Genomic DNA, 19,084 nt, shown 5'->3' with positions numbered 1-19,084 from the left:
ACATAAATAAGTGACATAATATTCAGTACTTAAAGTTTACTCTTCGGGCGCCCCTCATCCGCCGTTTTTTTTCGGCAAAATTATCCACACCCACCGCCGTGCTATGCATTCTGGGATATGTTGGGCCACGAAGTCTACACCGCCACGTCGTTAAAATTCAGGGAAATGAAGGACGCATTTCAGGGCTGTCACTACCCGATCCGTACCGGAAACCCGATCCGTACCCCGCATGCGCAAATCTTACGTCACTTCCTCTCTTTGCCAACATTGCGACATTCAATATATTTGAATGATACGGTTAGCGCCCAGTTAGCTCCTAGCATTTCTCAGCAGCTCTGCCTCCTTTTCGACTGCCCGGGACATTTAAACAATGGATAATCCGTATACAAAGAAATTCATGCTTTTCTCCTCAACAGAGAGCGTCCCCCGATTGAACAACAGCGCCGTAAAATAAGAAGAATGGCGCCAAATTACAGACTTATTAATATTGACTTAGCAATGTGTCACGTGAAGATTCATCAGCCAGATTAAGTGTTTACTGACAATTGACAGTGACAGCGGACATCATCATCACTATTCCAACAATCCTCTCCACACAGACAAGCATAAACACACTCGACTATCACTAAATCAAATTTAACACACGTTTGTAATGACGCTAATTCAGTTTACAATAGGGTTCATTCGCTCAGTCAGCAGGTGGCGGTATCCTCGTACACTGGGGAGTAAACTGCCATTAAACGAACAGAAGAAGAAGAAAACCCCTGCACATGCACGGTACGGATCAGGTAGACCCGATTTGTACGGTCCGACTTTGCACATGCGCAGTAAGGATCGGGAGTCCCGATCTGTCACTATCTTTTTATTTTTTTGTTTTTGTCTACATTATATTGAAATACTTCATTATTGGAAACATTTTAAGAGATACTTATTATTCTTAACATCTTAACAGATACTCTGACCTGTAACTATCGTAAAACGCTTCGACCGGAAGTAGACACCTTTCGCGCATGCGGGGTACCGATCGGGTTTCCGGTACGGATCGGGTAGTGACAAGGGCCGCATTTCGAGCAGCCTTTGAATTGGGACAGCCTTCGTCGCGTCGCTGTGACGTAATCGGCCTTAAAATGGTAAATGGACTGATTCTTATATAGCGCTTTTCTACTCTCCCGGAGTACTCAAAGCGCTCTATATAACATGCCTCATTCACCCATTCACACCCACTCGTACAAGCACTTCTATACACAAGTGCAAACTAACCTGCATTCACACGCATTCACACTCCGATGAACAGAGGGCAATTTGGGGTTAGTATCTTGCCCAAGGATACTTGACATGCAGACTGGGGAAGCCAAGGATCGAACCACCGACCTTCCGATCAGTAGCTGATCTGCTCTACCACCTGAGCCACAGCCACCTCTTTAAGGCTGCAGACCCCGAATTGGGATACAGCCATTGGGCCTACCCGATCCGTACCGCGCATGTGCAGGGGTTTTCTTCTTCTTCTGTTCGTTTAATGGCAGTTTACTCCCCAGTGTACGAGAATACCGCCACCTGCTGACTGAGCGAATGAACCCTATTGTAAACTGAATTAGCGTCATTACAAACGTGTGTTAAATTTGATTTAGTGATAATCGAGTGTGTTTATGCTTGTCTGTGAGGAGAGGATTGTTGGAATAGTGATGATGATGTCCACTATCACTGTCAATTGTCAGTAAACACTTAATCTGGTTGATGAATCTTCACGTGACACATTACAAAGTCTGTATTCTTAACAAACTTTATAAAGACGCAGCTTTTACTTTGAAGCTGAACGTTCTTTGTTTCCAGTTTGCATTTATATTTATACAGCAGCACAACTGTAACAACTGTTACAAGAACTGTTACTGTTACAACAGTAACAGTTCTTCTAACATAAAGGCCCTACAGTAATACTGAGACACCCCAACCATCACATGACCCCTGAACTTGGCGACAGTGAGAAGAAAAAACTCCCTTTAACAGGAAGACGCCGCTGGCAGAATCGGCTATCTGATTGGTTGGGGGTGAGGCAAGGAAGCTGGGACAGAGTGGACGACTGTTCTGTGAGTAATTGGCGAGTTTTTCAGACAGGTTTGCGTCTTCCATGCAGACTACAGGTTACCATGGCAATCTGAGGTTTACCATGGCTGAGGGTTCGGTGCAGCACCCTCCCCGTGACCAACGCCAGGTGACGTCCAGGCTGACCTAGACAACGTCACACGAGTGCTTTTCATGTTGCGTCCGATCAGCGGCGGTTGTAATAACCTGGTGTCGTCCTCCATGTTGGCAGCCCTGTGAGCTAGGCTGCACTTTCACAACAGGTGTGAGCGTACGGCTGCAGCTACATAAACACAGCAAGGTGAAAACAACTGGCAGGAAGGCTTAAACGTGCCCTTCAGCACCGCAGAAGCTGACGGTGCATTACTGCGAGCTCGGCGGCGCGGAGGTGTAATGACGGAGGAAATGACAGCTACGTAGAAAGGTTACGATAATGACAAGTAAAGGTTAGAGCAATGATATCAAAGCCGGCTGCAGCTGCCGGGTCGCTGCAGTGATTATAGGGGTGTGTCTGTCTGACCCGCCAAGGTAGGTTTAACACACACACACAGACACACACGGGCACACGCACGCTGGCCGTGGGCCCAGGCAGCTGCACAGTGAGGGAGGGGAGCGAGGTTAGAGTCTCTGGTGGGAAGCACGGAGGGAAGGAAGTAGGAGACAGAGATGAAGGAGATGGGGGAGGGGCGGGGGCGGCGATGCTAATGAGGGAGACGGATGAGGAGCAGCCCGGGGTGGTGCTGAGCTGGAGTCTAACTCTCTGCTGACCACAGCGGGGACGAGAGAGGAGACGGAGGTCACCGTGAAGAAGAGGAGAGCCAGCCGAGCTGAGCTCATAGATTATCCAGCCTCAGCCCTTCATCACCTCTGCAGAGGAGACAGAGCCGTGCGCTAGGCCGACTCTCACCTGTAAACCGCACTGTTTGCTCAGCTTAGTCGGTAACGTGTTGCCAAAGTTACATCAAAGTGCAGCCAGGTTTGCAGTCAATCAGAAGCATCGAAATTTGGCCGGTCACCTGTTCAGGGTCGTGTTCTCGTGCTGTTTTCAGAGCAACTCTTCTTTTTAGGTCTTTGATTTAGAGATTCAGCTGCTTCAGATACTCAGCATCCATCTTTGTGTTGAAACACTAATACAGTATTTTACTAACACTACTGGTGGGTGTACGTCCGTCTGTCGGGTAGGGCTGTCACGATTACGTCGACTATCAAAATTGTCGACGACAAATTTAATAGTCGACGCGTCATTTGAAGCTTTGTAAGATCCTGAAAGACGCAGGAATAAGTAGTAGGATTTAAGAGTGTAATAACGGACTGCAACAGAAGGTGGCAGCACTGCATGTACAAGGATGCCAGCTGCCGTTAAACCCCAAAGAAGAAGAAGCTGTATCCGGTATCATTGCTGTGTCCAAATTCAGGCCGCATCCTTCGGAGGCCGCATTTGAAGGCCGATTACGTTACAGGGACGTGAGGAAGGCTGTCCAAATTCGAAGACTTCTCTAAATGCAGCCGACAAATGCATCCTACTTTCCCCAGATTTAGCACGGCTCAGCCAATTCCAGTTTCCAACAATGGCAGCAGTTTTAATATTACTCTTATTATTCTTTCTGGGTCACAAAATAAACGTTTAACATATTTTCAGGCGAGAATGTAGCTGTGTAAACCTCAAATATCTGCTCAGTTTATCAAGACACCACATATTTTCAAAAGCGCTTTTCGGAGACGTCTGTTACCCACTAGCTTGATAGCTAGCCGGGGGAAAGGCTCACTAGAGCCGGCGAGAGCAGCGGACTCCCGGCTTCAAACCCACCGCCGTCTTTCACTACTCAGGTTAAACATATATGAGTCACTTACAGTGTTGGGACTAACGCGTTATTAAGTAACGCGTTACAGTAACTCCGTTATTATTGTGGTAACGAGCACGGTAACTAGTTATTATGCCAAAATCAGGAACGCGTTACTCGTTACTGGGATTTAGGCTCGTTATTCGTTAGTTCGTGTGGTGGCTATCGCGGAGCTTCCACAGATTCAATAACATTAGCAAGTGGTGGAGGCCAGCAGGTGGATGAGAGAAAGGGGACGCAGGAGGAGGAGAGACCCGAGGCGGCCGCCGGTCCAAGTGTGAACTGAACTTCAGGTAAGAAGTTATAACCTGCAGTCTCTCTGGGTCAGATATGAACCAAGTTTAGGTGGAGTTTATTTTCGTTGTGCTGACTTTTTTGTACTGCGTGCTAGCTAGCATGACGGGGTTTCTATACAGCTGGGTGGGTGCTGTGATGTTAATGATGTTGAACTTTATTTTGTTCATACGGTTAATTATTAGAGTTGCCAACCGTTCCCTAAAAAACAGAATCGTCTGGTATTCAGAGAAAATATTACGCGTTTCGTGTTGAGGTGAAAAGGAACACAGTTTGTCCCGGACTTCAGCTACAATGAAAAAGACACAAAGCTGGAGTTATTCTGTCTTTACGCTGCACAGCTGCCTCTTCTCCTCTCATTCTCTCCCCTCCCTCTCCTGTTGCTACTTCAATCATGAAACTGATCAATGATCAGCTGATCGGCTTTTCTCTCTTGTTTGTTTATCACTTTGCGCCAGAAAGAGGAAACCAGCGGATGTCGTGGTAAACAACAGCAGCACGTTTGATCAGCTGTTGTTAGAATTTATTTAATATTAATTTCTAGTATCAGCTGATGTTTGCTGGAGCCACAGCTGTAAACCTGCTGGTCATGATGTCGGTTTGGATATGTGGTGAGAGGGAAACATGAAGATGAAACCAGGAGATGTCCTTACTGAATCATCAGAGCTGAACAGGTGATGGAGAAACAGGTTTACCTTTTAGGTGACATGAATGAGTTGAAGTTATGAACTGTTTCTGAGAGATAAATAACACCAGGATCCTTTTCTAAGTAGCTGACAGCTGGTAACTGTGCAGGGGCGGGTCTAGCAAAGTGTTGCCAGGGGTCCATGTAGGGCATTAACAGGGAAAGGGGGGCACAAGGAAATACTTTCTTATTCTCATTTAAAATGTCTCGCTTTTAATAAATAATTATCTGAGTCTTACAACAAACGATTGATAGATTGATGCATATATACCATCAGAACAGTGTACATCACTGTCACAACAGTGTTTATGTTCATTCAAAGGCTTTATGATTTTTCCTATAATGGTGGGCCGGTCTCTAGTCAAAATGCCCGGGACGATTTTTTTTGTCCCAGTCCAGCTCTGTATGCAGCTCATCTGCAGTCTGGTGTTGCCTACATCTTCCTATTCAGAAGGCAGAATTTCCGAGTTCTGAGTACAATCAAAGCACCACGACTGCAGTTTTTGTGTTGGATGTAAAAAGCGAACATGACACATCAACGACGGTCCAGGCGTGGGATTTCTCTCGTGGAAAATATGCACATTATCTTTTCCTTTGGTAGGTGGCACAGTGCACTTGTGGCAAATAAGCAAGCTAGAAGACTGGCAATCTGGCTGGGTATCCAGTTAGCAACACATTAACAAGAGAAGTCTGAGTAAAACCAAAGTTACTTTCCCTAGTAACTAGTTACTTTGAAAGTAACGAGTAACTTGAAGTAACTGAGTTACTTTTGGTGGAAGTAACTAGTAATGTAACTAAGTTACTAATTTAAAGTAACTTACCCAACACTGGTCACTTAGATAACTTAAAAATGTTATTGTTTGGCTTTTTTAGTATTTTATTTGTTCCTGAGTAAATCGGTTTGGCTGAGATTAAAGTTATAGCTTTTACACAGCTGAATAAACGTCAAGCAGACAACTGATTATCAGAAGTGTGAGATGCTCGAGAATTTACTCCGGTGTCCCGTTATATTTTAGATAGCAAGGAGTTTATTAAACTTCACCGAAACAATCTGCAAATTTCATTAAAATTTAATAAACTATCATCTTGTCTTTATTTTTAGTTAGCACAGACCTTAAACACTTAAAGCTGTAAGCTAATGATAGCTATATAAGAGCAGATGCTGCTGGTGCAATAAGCTGTACGTTTTATGTCCAATGGATGATGATTTGATTAGTCGACTATCAAAATAATCGTTTGTGGCGGCGCTACTGTCGGTCTGTGCAGCCTCTCAGGTGTCCTCATGCTCCCTGCAGCGACGCTGAGCCAGGCCAAGTGCAAAACTAGTGAAAAACAGAAAAGATGAGGAGGGAAAGTTTCCAGTGTCCTTCACCTGTGAAACATTCCTGTTTTGTGGTCGTCTCACTGTGTCCGCCTGTGGTTCATGTCATTAACATCAAAGCCCCCCTCTGCTACTGCACTGACCACATCAACACGGCAGAGGTTTAACAATGCTGGGAGTCTTTCCTGCTCAGTCAGTGCAGCTCCTGGAAGCAAAAACGATGTCAGTACCTCCCTTAGCTTTAGTAGAAGTCCTCTCGTCTCCCTTTGCTGGTTCTCCTCCAGTGTGTCAGAACAGCAGGAGACGGGTCGGTGACTCCATCCCATAATGTCTGAAATCCCAGTTCAGGTGTTTTCCTCCTGTTCTTCTCTCTGTCACGCCTCAGGATGTTCCAACACAGGTATGTCTCACCCTGTGAGGTGAAATAGATCATTAAGCTCGATAATGCAAAATACACAGAATAGAAATGTTTTATAAATGTAGTAAAGCAGTGACGTTCAGCATGGCAGGGCGGTGGGAGGGATTTAAACATGACTGGCCCGTTACATCGCGTGTCTGAGAGTTTCAATATCTGCTGCTCGCTGTGTTTAAAGCTTTGCTCCGACTTCCTCTGCCACCTCCATTAATGATTTGGGATTGGCACTACAGGGCCACCGTAGGGAGGACTGTGATGGCGCTGTGCAGTCAGTAAAGAGAAGCCGGAGGTTTCTTCCTGTTAAAAGGGAGTTTTTCCTTCCCACTGTCCCCAAAGTGCTTGTTCAGAGGGGCTTGTTTGATTGTTGGCGTTTCTGTATTAATGTAACCTTACGTTTAAAGTCGGGTCTGTGTGTTGTTTAGTTTTCTGTGCCCGGCTGTGAGACTCAGTCCATGAGCAGCTTTGCTAAAGTGTGACGTGCTCACAGCTTACACCTGCACTGCTGGCATGCACGTCGCTGCGAGCTACAGAAAGACATCAGTGTTTCCAGTATTCAGGTTGATTTTCATCTATGAAGACTGTGTGTGGAAGATTAATGATGCTTTGCCAGCCATGAGGCCTGTCAGGTCGTCAGCGGCGCTCTGGGGTGGCTGTGTGCTGTCCGTCGCTGCTTGTGCCTCAGACCTGATGCAGAGCTCTCTGATGCTCCTGCAGCATCGCCGGGGTAACAACTAAACCTTCAAACGCCGTCCGGCAGCGCGTTTGTCCATCAGTGGCTGATTTGACCCACAGGAGCGTCTCCGGGAGTGTCGGGCTGCATCCCGCCGCGTCTCTGTGAAGAGACAAAATGGCTGCTGCGTGAAGTTGAGTAACCAAACTCGACGTCCTTCAGCTCGAGGGCGGAAAGCGTCCCCTGGTTCGAGTGTCTGCAGACCAGCTACACAGGCATCAAAGCACCTTTTTCTCTTTTAGCATATCACGAATGTTTTTTTATTTCCCACCCCCTCTGTGTAATCCGACATGCAGGGGCTTAATTGAAGCAGTGCTGCAGCTGCGTTAAGCAAAGCCGGTGCGAGGAAGCCTTTTTATGTCTGCCTCGCCTGGAGGCTTCTGGGTCTTGCGAGAGAACGAGTGGGCGTTCGTTTGTTCATCAGGCTTTGTTATGCCGGATTTTTTAAAACTCACTAAAGGATGGGCGCAGTGAACTTCCGATCTTCAACGCAATTAAGGAGCCTCACCACTTTTAAACTCGCGACGAGACTAATTATGAGTGTGTGTGAGGGGAGTGTGAGTAAGTGGGAGTTTGGGTGAGGCGTTGTAATGCTGCTGAAGTCAGAATCATTCATAATTAGAGTTAATAAAAGTGTTTTCATGTTATATTTGAAGCCACGATGTGCAGAGATGGCCTCATCAGTGCTGATGCAAACTGACACCAGAGCTCAGCCTCTTAAACGTTCTCTCCTTCATCCTCTTTCTTTGCTCTGATTTCTGCTGTAAGCACGTTTAAACGTGCCAAGCTGCAGTTCCTCTGACGTCCACTGGAGGCTCCAGAGGTGAGGCAGTCCCCACAGACGCTCGTGTCAAACCCACCGTGCAGGCAGGACGTCACACGTCACTCAGGTCAAAGAAGCTGGACCACCGTTCAGTGTGTGACTGGTCTTTCCTCCATCGGCGGGGTCAGACCGACGTTTGCCGTGACTCCACTCCGCGACCTGCTCGCTCTCATCACGGCTTCACTCTGGCATTCGGGCCAGTGACAGTGTCTGAGCATGAAGTTATAGTTATGTAAATCCTGAGGTTTGGCTCCTTGTAATGCATGTTTCTGCATTTTTGCTCCTCCCTCTCCTTCTGGCCCAGAAAGACCTGCACAGAGCAGAAAGACAAATATCACCAGAGTTTAGCTTAAAAGAGCCACAAAAACATTTATTTATCTGTTAAACCAAACATCCAAAACAGCGCTGTCAGCCAGGATTTAACACAAACAGGAGCTCACACCTCTATTAGCACGATGAACCCCACACCAGCCATGCTATTGGTCAGATAAGTAAGACCACGCCCCTAATTATCCAAACTTAATATGATATAAACAGGTGTTACAAAGGAGTGAATTCTCTATAGAGACCAACCAGTTTGTGTATCAGGCTGTAAAGATCTAACATGGGAGTCTACGGGGCTGACTCACTGCTGGCGCCCCAGCTGGACGATAGAGGAACTGCAGGTCCAGGGTTTGGTTTTTCACGCGCCATAAAGTGAAGAAAACATTGAAAAACAAACCCCTCCAATATGTGGGGCCACACTAAAGGTCATTTACTTCCTGCGGTCTCTTCCCCTCCTCACGCAGACACCGTCTTCCTCTCGCACCCCGTGGCGGTGAGCGGCGTGCTGTAGCGTGCTGCAGGAAGTGTGTGCGTGTGTGTGACTGACTGCAGCTGCTTTTGGCCATCCAGGCTGCCTCCTCGTTTTCAGCTTCATTTCCCGCCCTAATGAAGATTCAGAGGCAGCGCAGCGACTGGCACAGGAAGGAGAAGAGGAAGCGGTGACGGGAGGAGGAGGAGGGCAGGCAGGAGTGAGAGTCAGATGAAGGGGAAGGAGGCGAGGAGGAGAAGGGAAGTGGTGATGAAGGCTGTGATAAAGAGAGCAGCCCTCTCGCTGCCTCTCTCTCCTAATTAGCTCGCCGGCTGTGATGAATGGCGCAGCACTTAGGATCCAATCGGCGAGCCGACCTTGTCATGCGTGTTGATGGGGTGGGGTGACTCTGCGCCCCACCCCCTCCCAGCACATACTCTTACCTATTGTACCTCCTCCTGTGGAAGCAGATGCTGATATCTGGGCATGTGTGCACTCGTGTTCTCGGCCTTAATGACCCCCCCCACACACACACACACACACACACACCTGAGCTCATATGGTCACTTTCACTCTGCAGTGTTAAAGTCACAGCAGGATCAGCTCAGGGTGACTCATGCAGTGTTTCAGTGTCTCTGCTGCAGGATGGAAAACATCCACAAGCGTCTTCTGGAGATGAGCTGATTTAACCTTTGACCTTTAAGGTCTTTGTCATGTCACATGAATTCAGAGGTGCAGTCATGAGTCGTCCTGCTGCTCAGCAACGCAGGTGGAGTCATGTTTAGGTATTTGACCTCCTGTCATCTTCACCAGGCTGACACTGAAACAATCTAAATGGCACTTTTAGAGGGAACAAGCACGTTTGGTGAACTGTGCCTTTAAAACAAAGTCTCCAACAGTCTCTGAGTACAAAAGGTCATCGAATCCTCTCGAGCCGCCCGGTCCTTCCAGAACCTTCTTGAAGTTCTTTGTTCTGAGCTGCATTATATTCTGTCTGATGTCGGTTCTCCTCCCTCAGCTTCCTCTCCCTGTTTTGTGCAACAGTTATTCTGACTTATTTCTGACGCCTCGTGTCTCGTCACCCCTGCAGAGCAGTAAGAACTGGCGCGCCGCGGTGGATCTGACGGCCCGGATGCTGACGGCTCACGGTCAGGGATACGGCAAGGCCGGCCAGCCGACCTCCCACACCACCGACTCGCTGCAGGTAAGACGCCTCACTGGTTCCCGATGGCATGAATCCCGTGTTCGCTGACATCAGTCGAGTCTGCGTCAGTCTGAGATACTTTTGTTGTTTGCTTTGTCCTCATCTCATACGTTTTACTGCCATATTTTCCCCGTGTGTTTGTGGAGCTCCATCCAGAAGATGGATGGCTGCGCGAGCTCATTAAGAGGCCACCCTCGTGCTCGGCTCTGTGAATTAATTAGCCGTGTCGCTGCCTCATGCCACATATCACAGTTAGTTTTATGTTCTTAAACATCCGGCTCACTTTAGTGCAGGAGTTGGAGTCCTCGTGTTCCAGGGGTTTCTCACATGTTGTGTTGCATGGATGTGCACATGTTAGAAACATGGCAGCAACTGTTTTTCTGTTCATAGATCTGTGTGATGTCGCAAAGAGGGAATAGTCCCGCCCACCCTTATGTTTAAACCTCCTATCCGGTTGTTCAGTGATGACGTGACGAATCCTACTTCCGGGCCTAAAGTAGTCTGCGTTTAATATGGCTTTTGTGTTGTTAACATGTTTAATGTTATGTATTTTCTTCTATTTGATCTCAAAAAGCTCCTAAAACAGTCAGTGATCACTGTTGACCTCCCTCGGCTTTTATTACCGCTAATCATTTATTTAAGCTCAGTTTTTAAAACCTTAGGATGTAATTACAGCCCAGCCCATGCAGCAGTATATGAATGACTAACCTCGTATTGTGGATGGATTATCTCAGTTGTTCTCCTGGCTGAAGTTTGGTCCTTTTACAGCATCCTGCCATGCGATTACATTTGTTCCTGACCACCGAGAACACTCACGGTAACTTTTATCGAGTGGAAAAAAGGTTAGCTTGTTTATATTATGCTAACATAGCTGTGTCGCTAGCGGTCACGTAGCACATCATTATATACCAGCTAGCCCAACTTCAGTAACCCTACAAACGTCACTGCTGTTTAGTTTTCTGTCTTCATTTATGCTGGAAGTGATAACAGAGCTGTACGTTTTAATTTGTTTCCAAAACCCCGCAGTCAGGACATGCTATATTATATTTAGATAGAAGCTAGCGAGCTAACTCCCTGCTAACTTCTAACTCCGTTAAATGTCATAAATTCCGTTTTCATGGATGCCTGGATGTTAAACTCAATTGTTACACCTGGTAGAGCAGAACGCTGATCATTTTATTAAAGATGAAAGACTTTAGACAGTTTTTCAACTCTCAGTAATGCCACAGTGATCGTTTGATATATGGACCTGCAGCGGAGTTTAGACCCAGACACAGCTAGTGACGTCAGACTGAACAACCGGATAGCCAGTCGTCTTCAAAGGGGCGGGGCTACAATGACTTCTTTGACCTGTTGGCCTGCGCTAAGGCTTATTTTGAACTGTGAATCATGCAAAGCTCCTCAAGTTGAGTGGACAGCAGTCCTGTTTAAATGTGCTGCAGGTTCTAATAAAACACACGTGACCATCAACGCTGACAAAAGGTTCAGACGCTTTTCACGCCTTTGAGGGTTTTTTCATTTCCAAAATATGTAATACAGGTCACGCTGAAATGGTCCGACACAGAATTAGAGCCACAGGGAGAGAGCACACTGTGGGAGAACTGTCTTTTTAAAACAACGTTTTTAAGACTCCCTGAATAAAAATGGCCACAAAGGTCACAGTCTTCATCCCGAGGCCGCCGGTCCTTCCCGAAGTCTTCTTGAAGTTCTGAACAGTTGACCTCGTGCCACCGTCCTAACTCCAGCACGCCGCCTCAGCCGGGTCGAGAGGGAGCAGCGTGTCTGCAGGGGTTACACATGCCGCTCGCGACCTTCTGGATCTTTCCGTGGCGAGGCGGTCCATCTTCCAGCTCGAGCGGCTCAGGGTGCAGCATGAGCCCTGGCTTCTGTCCAGCAGCTGAGAGAATCCAGTGCCCTCCAGATGTGGAACAGCAGCCTCCACTCAGACTGCAGCCTGAGGTGGAAGCACTGATGTGTTGATGAAGTAAAATGCTGCATGTATTCATACATTCAAAAGGTTCTTGGTGAGCCTTTCACAATAAAAGCCCTCAACATACACATTGTGACAGCTGTGCAGAGGAAACTGTGGATAATCATAGAGGACATTATGTCTTAGTCGTGCCTGTAGTTTAACTCAGGAGTGTGGGTTTCATCTGCACAGCAGGACAGCTGAATGTCACAGTGTGGGTCTCTGTGTAATGTAGTTTACCAACTCACACAGTGTGTGTGTGTGTGTGTGTGTTGCAGCTCTGGTTTGTGCGGCTTGCTCTGCTCACCAAGCTGGGCCTTTTCCAAAATGCCGAGCTGGAGTTTGAACCCTTCGGCAACCTGGATCAGCCGGACCTCTACTACGAGTACTACCCCACTGTGTACCCAGGCAGGAAAGGTATGGACACACACACACAGCGTTGTATCCCGATGTTCCTCGTGGTGTTTTCTGGGTCATACAAGAAGAATAAATCTGACTAGACTTAAATATTTATTTAAAAAAGTCTGTAATCACACCGTCATGGAGTAAACACAGCTCCAACTTTCACACGTATGAAACTGGGTCAAGAAATGACGTCCGCAGCCCATCGCACAGATGTCGTTACCGCCTTTACGTGACAGCAGCCAACCAGGTGAGTCTGCGGTGACGCTCGCATTATTTCCGCTGCTGCTATTGATCATAGGTCAGAGGCTCGAGCAGAGCCCGCTGCGTGTTGCGTGTTCTGTCCGTGAGCTGCTCGCTGAGGCCTCTGAAGGCTGAACGGCAGTGTTCATGACGGCGCTGAGAGGCTGCTCTGCGAGCGTTGAATGTGTTATTAGGCTGCTGGCTGCTCTACGACAGGATTTAGCATTTTACCCACTTTTTTTTTTTTTTTTTTTTTTTTTTTTTTTTGTAGGAATGCACCAGCGTATCCACCACTGTCCTATTAAATATTCAGAGGAAAGTTGGTGCCAGGAGCTTGATATCAGCCTGTATCATCGAGAAGCTCCAACAACTCCACTTGTCTCCAGCAGCTCTTTGGTTTTGTTTTTCCTCTTTTTACACTGCATGAATTGCTCTCTAATGTATTCCCATTACTTTGGATCTGCTTCGCCCCTCGGGCTACCGCAGTGTGAAGGCAGCACACATCACACAGACACACACACACCCTTACATAAAAAACACTTGAAGCTACACTGCACAGCTCTCTGAAGAGCACCGATTGACTTTCCATTGCTCAATATTAAACGCTTTGTGCCCTGCTAAGGTGCTCTCAGACAAACTGGCATGAGTTGTGTTGCCTGGCATCACAAGTCGAACAATTCTCCGCTTGCATCGACTATCTATTACCCGTGATCGTGCTCTTTGAAGGCCTTCAGAGACGCCCGGTCTGCGCAGCAGCGAGCGAGCGCTCGGGGAAGGAGCAGAGGTCCTCCGTTGGGTACGGGCGTGAAAAGCTGAGTCCAGTTTGGGCTGAGAGACATCGGAACCTGCACACAGTTACTGCAGCTGGTTCAGAAGGAGAGGTCCCACCTGACCCGCTCACAGTCAGCTGTTTGTGCTTTTTGTTATATTCATACTATGAATATTTTCAGACTAGCAGACCTCCAAGTGTGCAGGGCCCGGTTCAAATTTGGTGCTTTTTCAATTGTGTTATTTTTCCCCTCCCAGCGTTGGAGCTTTGAGAGACACAGTGAGACATTTAGCAGTCTAAAGGCGAACTCTGTGTTCTGATAATTCACTGAAGAAAAACGTCAAACTTCTGGCTTAAATTTTCATGGCTCGTATCGCCGTGCGGGACACAGAACACGTAGCAGTATTGTGCTTTTCAAAATAAAAGCATTAGGATTCCAGAGACATTGTTTCTTCTGAAGGCTTTTATTGTGATAGGATGTTTCTATCCTGTTTGTCTTCAGTTCTCGGGTCGTTGTCCTCAGCACCTTCAGCTGTCTTGCCTCGATGTTAGCTCCTACCTGCTCCTGCTCACCAGTACATGTCAACTCCACAGTGTTGGCACCTTGGCTGCTGCCATGTTGTGTTTTTGTTTCCAGAAGTGACCATATTTGGAAAGAGGCCGTATTATTGGTCAGATTAAAAAGGCTCTGACAGCACAAACACAGCCCAGAGGTTCAGCAAGCAGCTACAGACACCTTTGTTGCCATTCACCTACAAGTCAAAGAGGCCACGCCCCCTAATGATGTCTACTATCCTGACCAATCAGGCTGTTTATTTTAACATGGGCATCTCTGGGGACTGACTCACTGCTGCCTCTGCTGGATGTTAGAGGAACTGCAGGCTCTGGTTTAATCCTCATGCTCATATTTCCTTCATTATGAAGGATGCTGCTATTACTAATGAAAGTAAAAGCCATAAATTAAATCTGCTGAAAATGACTGACACCCCGGGAGACGAAGAATAATGAATCGCAGAGTCGTCGAGGTCCCGTCACCGTGACGATAAAACCCTATAACGCAGGGCGGGGGCAGAGCAGAGAGAGTGTCGAGTTGGAGCAGATAGACGAGGAGAGATGGAAGGTGAGATAGAGACGGGCAGCGATGGACCAGGCTTTCACATCTGATGGCTGATATCAAAGAGGCGCTGATCAAAGCCCGGGGACTCACCTGAATATAGGCTCTTCCTCAGGGGCGCGTGTGTGTGTCTGTGTGTGTGATGTCGAGGCAGAGAGATGAGTGATGGAGCTGAGCAGCGCACAGAGAGAGCGAGATGAGAGGGTTTAATAAGCAGCCATACGTAGCTCGGTGCCATCTGTAGGTTCCTGCCTCCAGGGCTGTGTGCAGTCTGTGTGTGGGTGGATGGCTTTATATTCTCATCCTTCTCCCGCTCTCCTTCCTGCTCTGTCCTCATCCCACCTTGTTTCTTATTCCCTCCCTCCATCCTGTCCAGGCTCCATGGTGCCGTTTTCCATGCGGCTGCTGCACGCCGAGCTCCCACAGTACCTGGCTAAGCCCCAGGAGGCCCTGGACCGCCTGCACCACCTCAAAACCGTCTGCCTCACCGTTGGTGCTAACGCGCACACACACACACACACACACACACACACACACACACACACACACACACACTGTAGTATTCACACAATAAAAGCACACACCCACGCAGAAGCACATTAGCTGTACAAATCCTGAAGCCCACCTGTGTAAACACACAGGTATGGCAGGATTTTGGAGTTCTTGAATATGCAGATTGTAACACACAGAAGTGCTGGCACTCAACCAGATCTCACACACTCACACAGACACACACTCACACAGACACAGACACACACAGGCACACACAGACGCACAGACCATCCTGAAGTTTTAGCCCCTCCCCCCTGCTTCCTGTTCCTCACAGATTCTGGAGAACCTGGAGACGGGCTCAGCCGAGGACGGCAGCATGATCACCTTAATGCAGGAGAACAGACAAGGTAAGCTCACTGTGAGCTGGCCGCAGTCCCAGAATGCATCACACTGTGGGAGGAGAGTGAGGTCACGGGCCCCCACCGGTAACACACACACACACACACACACACACACACACACACACACACACACACACACACCTGGTGCAGGACTGCAGCATAGCTCAGCCTCTCAAACACACCGATGCGGCGCTCTGTAGGTGTTTCTGCCTGCGCTGAATACCAAACGGCTTCTTTCCCGGCCGCGTGGATCCATACCGATCACTCCCGACCAATCCGCTCACACCTGCTCTGCCACGCCAGGGAGACGGGTGGAAACCCACGCCTGACTTAATGTGCACTCTGGTGTGTGTGTATGGCTGTTTCAGGAAGTTTTCCAGTCTGAGCATGAGCAGTGGCGTTCGCCACGGCGTGTTTTTAAAAGCAGTCGCGTCCTCTGTCTCTCCTCTCCCCGCCCACGCCAACAGTCAATAACGCCGGGCCTCGCCTTCGCACATGAGACCCCTGCTGAGTGATTAGCTCTTCTCCCCAACACACACACACACACACACACACACACACACACACACACACACACACACACACACACACACACACACACCATGAATAGTAATAGGCACATGAGCTCTTCCACTCTGTGCCGCAGTGTGTTTGTCTTAAAATAAACCCCGCTGTATTGGGGGGGGGGGTATAGGGATGCCAACCCCCCCCCCCCCCCCCCCCCCCCCCCCCCCAAAAAAAAACCCCCTCTTCTTCTTCTTCTCTCCCTGTTTGCAGTGTCTCTAAAGCTGTGGAGGTCTCGCCTCAGCCGGGTCATGTACTCAATGGCCAACTGCCTGCTGCTGATGAAGGTAGGTGCGTGTGCGCGTGTGCGTTTGTGCCAGAGATCTCTGATGCCAGCCTGCTGGAGGATTCACAGTGAAATCCCCTCAGACTGACCACTAATTGGATTCTTGGTCAGTGAGTGAGCGAGCGTGGGTGAGAGAGGTGGGGTAGAGACACAGTGCCATCTAGTGGTCGCAGCTCAGATTACACCACCCTGTTCAGATTACATTAGCTTAAATTTAAACACGCAGAGTTCCGACTCTGAATGAATAAAGATTTTATTTTATTCACGTTTAAGCTCCAACCAGGTCATGTGACATTCAGAGCCTGACATCAGCGTCATGAAGGCTTTGTTAACGAGGGCGCGGCGTTCATCAAGTTTAAGCCTTTAACGCTTATATCTGTTTATCTGACACTATTTTTGTGTATGTTCACGTCTTTCTGTATACAGTCGTCTTCTGCTGTGGGACACGCCGCGGCGAGTCATCTTCGTCACAGCTGTTCTCAGCACGCTGTCTCCGCCATGTTTGACAGTGTGATCTTGCAGACTGCTGTGTATCGATTTCAAACTTAATCCGTCTCCAGTTTTAAACTTTTGGTGATTTAGAAACGTGCTCATGAGCAGCACGCCGCCTCCGCAGGTCGTTTCCAGCACACGCCCTCCCCCCTCCCCTCTCTGACCCCTCTGTTGCCCGCTCAGCGCTCCAGTCGCCACGTGAGCGATGTGGAGGTGGACGGAGGGTCACTCCGCCTGCTATTACTCCATATGTTTGATTAATGCTCTCTCTCTCCACACCTAAGCTCTGCTCTTTCTTTACCCTGCTCGCCCTCCACCTGTCTCCGCCACCCACCACTCCCCTCCGTCACTCTGTGTCCTCTCTGTTCTGTCTGTCCTCAGGACTACGTTCTGGCTGTGGACACCTATCACTCCATCATCCAGTACCAACCCCAGCAGAGAGCGCAGCTGCTCAGCGGCATCGGACGCATCTTCCTACAGGTCTGCACGTCTGTACTCCACCCTGCTACACCACCCTCTGTTACTCCAACCATTTAAAGGGGACATGTCACACATAAAGGCTCATTTACATCAGTGAGCTCAACAGCTGCAACTGTGAAGCTGGAGTTAAGAAGTTTTATAAAAACACACACACACACACACACAGACACACACACACACTCACTCACAGACACACACACACTCACAGACACACACACACTCACAGACACACACTCACACACACACACACACACTCACACTCACAGACACACTCACAGACACACACTCACACACACACACTCACACTCACAGACACACTCACACACACACTCACTCACAGACACAGACACACACTCACTCACAGACACACTCACTCACAGACACACACTCACTCACAGACACACACACACTCACAGACACACACTCACACACACACTCACACTCACAGACACACTCACAGACACACACTCACACACACACACTCACAGACACACTCACACACACACTCACTCACAGACACAGACACACACACACTCACAGACACACTCACTCACAGACACACTCACACTCACAGACACACACACACTCACAGACACACACTCTCACACACACACACACTCACACTCACACACACACTCACACTCACAGACACACTCACAGACTCACACTCACACTCACAGACACACTCACAGACACACACTCACACACACTCACTCACAGACACAGACACACACACACTCACAGACACACACTCACACACACTCACTCACAGACACACTCACAGAGACTCACACACACACTCACTCACACACTCACTCACAGAGACTCACACACACACTCACTCACAGACACACACACACTCACAGACACATTCACAGACACACACACTCACAGACACACACACACACTCTCACTCACTCACAGACACACACACAGGTCGGGGCTAACATGCTGTTCCTCTCGCACAGATCGGAGACGTTAAAACTGCAGAGCAATACTTCCAGGACGTGGAGAAGTGCAGCCCGGTGAAAGGCAGCCAGCAGGCTCTCGCCACATGCGTGTTAATGAACAGGTACCTGCATGCGTGTGTGTGTCTGTGTTTCATTTAGCGCCTCGTGCAGCGTGTGAACTTCATGCCTCAGCGGCGTGCGATTTCGAGGAGGTCGAACGTCTGTGCCGACCCGACTCCCTCGCACGCCGATGCTCGCCTCGCAGACCTGCAGAGCTGCTGTAAACTAGAGCGGTCTCGTACTTCCTGTGATCGTCTGCGTCCGTTTATTTATTTGGCAAATGACAAACTGAAGTCACATCACTTCCCCCGGGTTCGAGCATGCACACAGTCAGTATCTATAATTTGGCATCTTAATCAATATTAATCATATCGTGGTTCCTATTTTTCAGCTTTTTCACTTCTATCTTAGCATTGAAATATCATTTTGATCAATGGATGATTAATGAAAGGCCTTTTGTAATGTCTGTAGCGCCCCCTGGGGGTTGTTGCTGTTTAATCAGGCTGTGATGAGGCTGGTTGCTCTGAGAATAAATGTGATTGGTCCTGAACAGAGCCCCTCCCCTTTTTTATTTTCTTAATGATTTTCACTTTGGTGTCAAAACTTGTTGCAAGTTTCATTTTTTGAGGTGTTGAAAGAGTTTTGAAAAGCAGTGATTTTGTGGCAGCGGTTGGTTT

General features: G+C 48.2%; 1 protein-coding gene across 2 annotated transcripts in view; it reads left to right on the top strand.

Moving 5' to 3' along the window:
* The window catches only part of trappc12 (trafficking protein particle complex subunit 12), a 30,189-nt gene that overhangs the window by 8,033 nt on the left and 3,072 nt on the right, over window positions 1-19,084 (top strand). For both annotated transcript variants that reach the window (XM_080870352.1, XM_080870353.1), the window contains exons 4-10: window positions 10,072-10,185; window positions 12,433-12,571; window positions 15,059-15,171; window positions 15,509-15,581; window positions 16,353-16,426; window positions 17,299-17,397; window positions 18,366-18,469. In XM_080870352.1, the coding sequence (XP_080726478.1) occupies window positions 10,072-10,185; window positions 12,433-12,571; window positions 15,059-15,171; window positions 15,509-15,581; window positions 16,353-16,426; window positions 17,299-17,397; window positions 18,366-18,469 (716 nt within the window). The remainder of the gene's footprint in view (window positions 1-10,071; window positions 10,186-12,432; window positions 12,572-15,058; window positions 15,172-15,508; window positions 15,582-16,352; window positions 16,427-17,298; window positions 17,398-18,365; window positions 18,470-19,084) is intronic.

The sequence above is a fragment of the Rhamphochromis sp. 'chilingali' genome, assembly GCF_963969265.1.
Source record: "Rhamphochromis sp. 'chilingali' genome assembly, chromosome: 21".
Taxonomy (NCBI): Eukaryota; Metazoa; Chordata; class Actinopteri; order Cichliformes; family Cichlidae; genus Rhamphochromis; species Rhamphochromis sp. 'chilingali'.
This window is presented reverse-complemented; position numbering and strand designations above follow the sequence as displayed.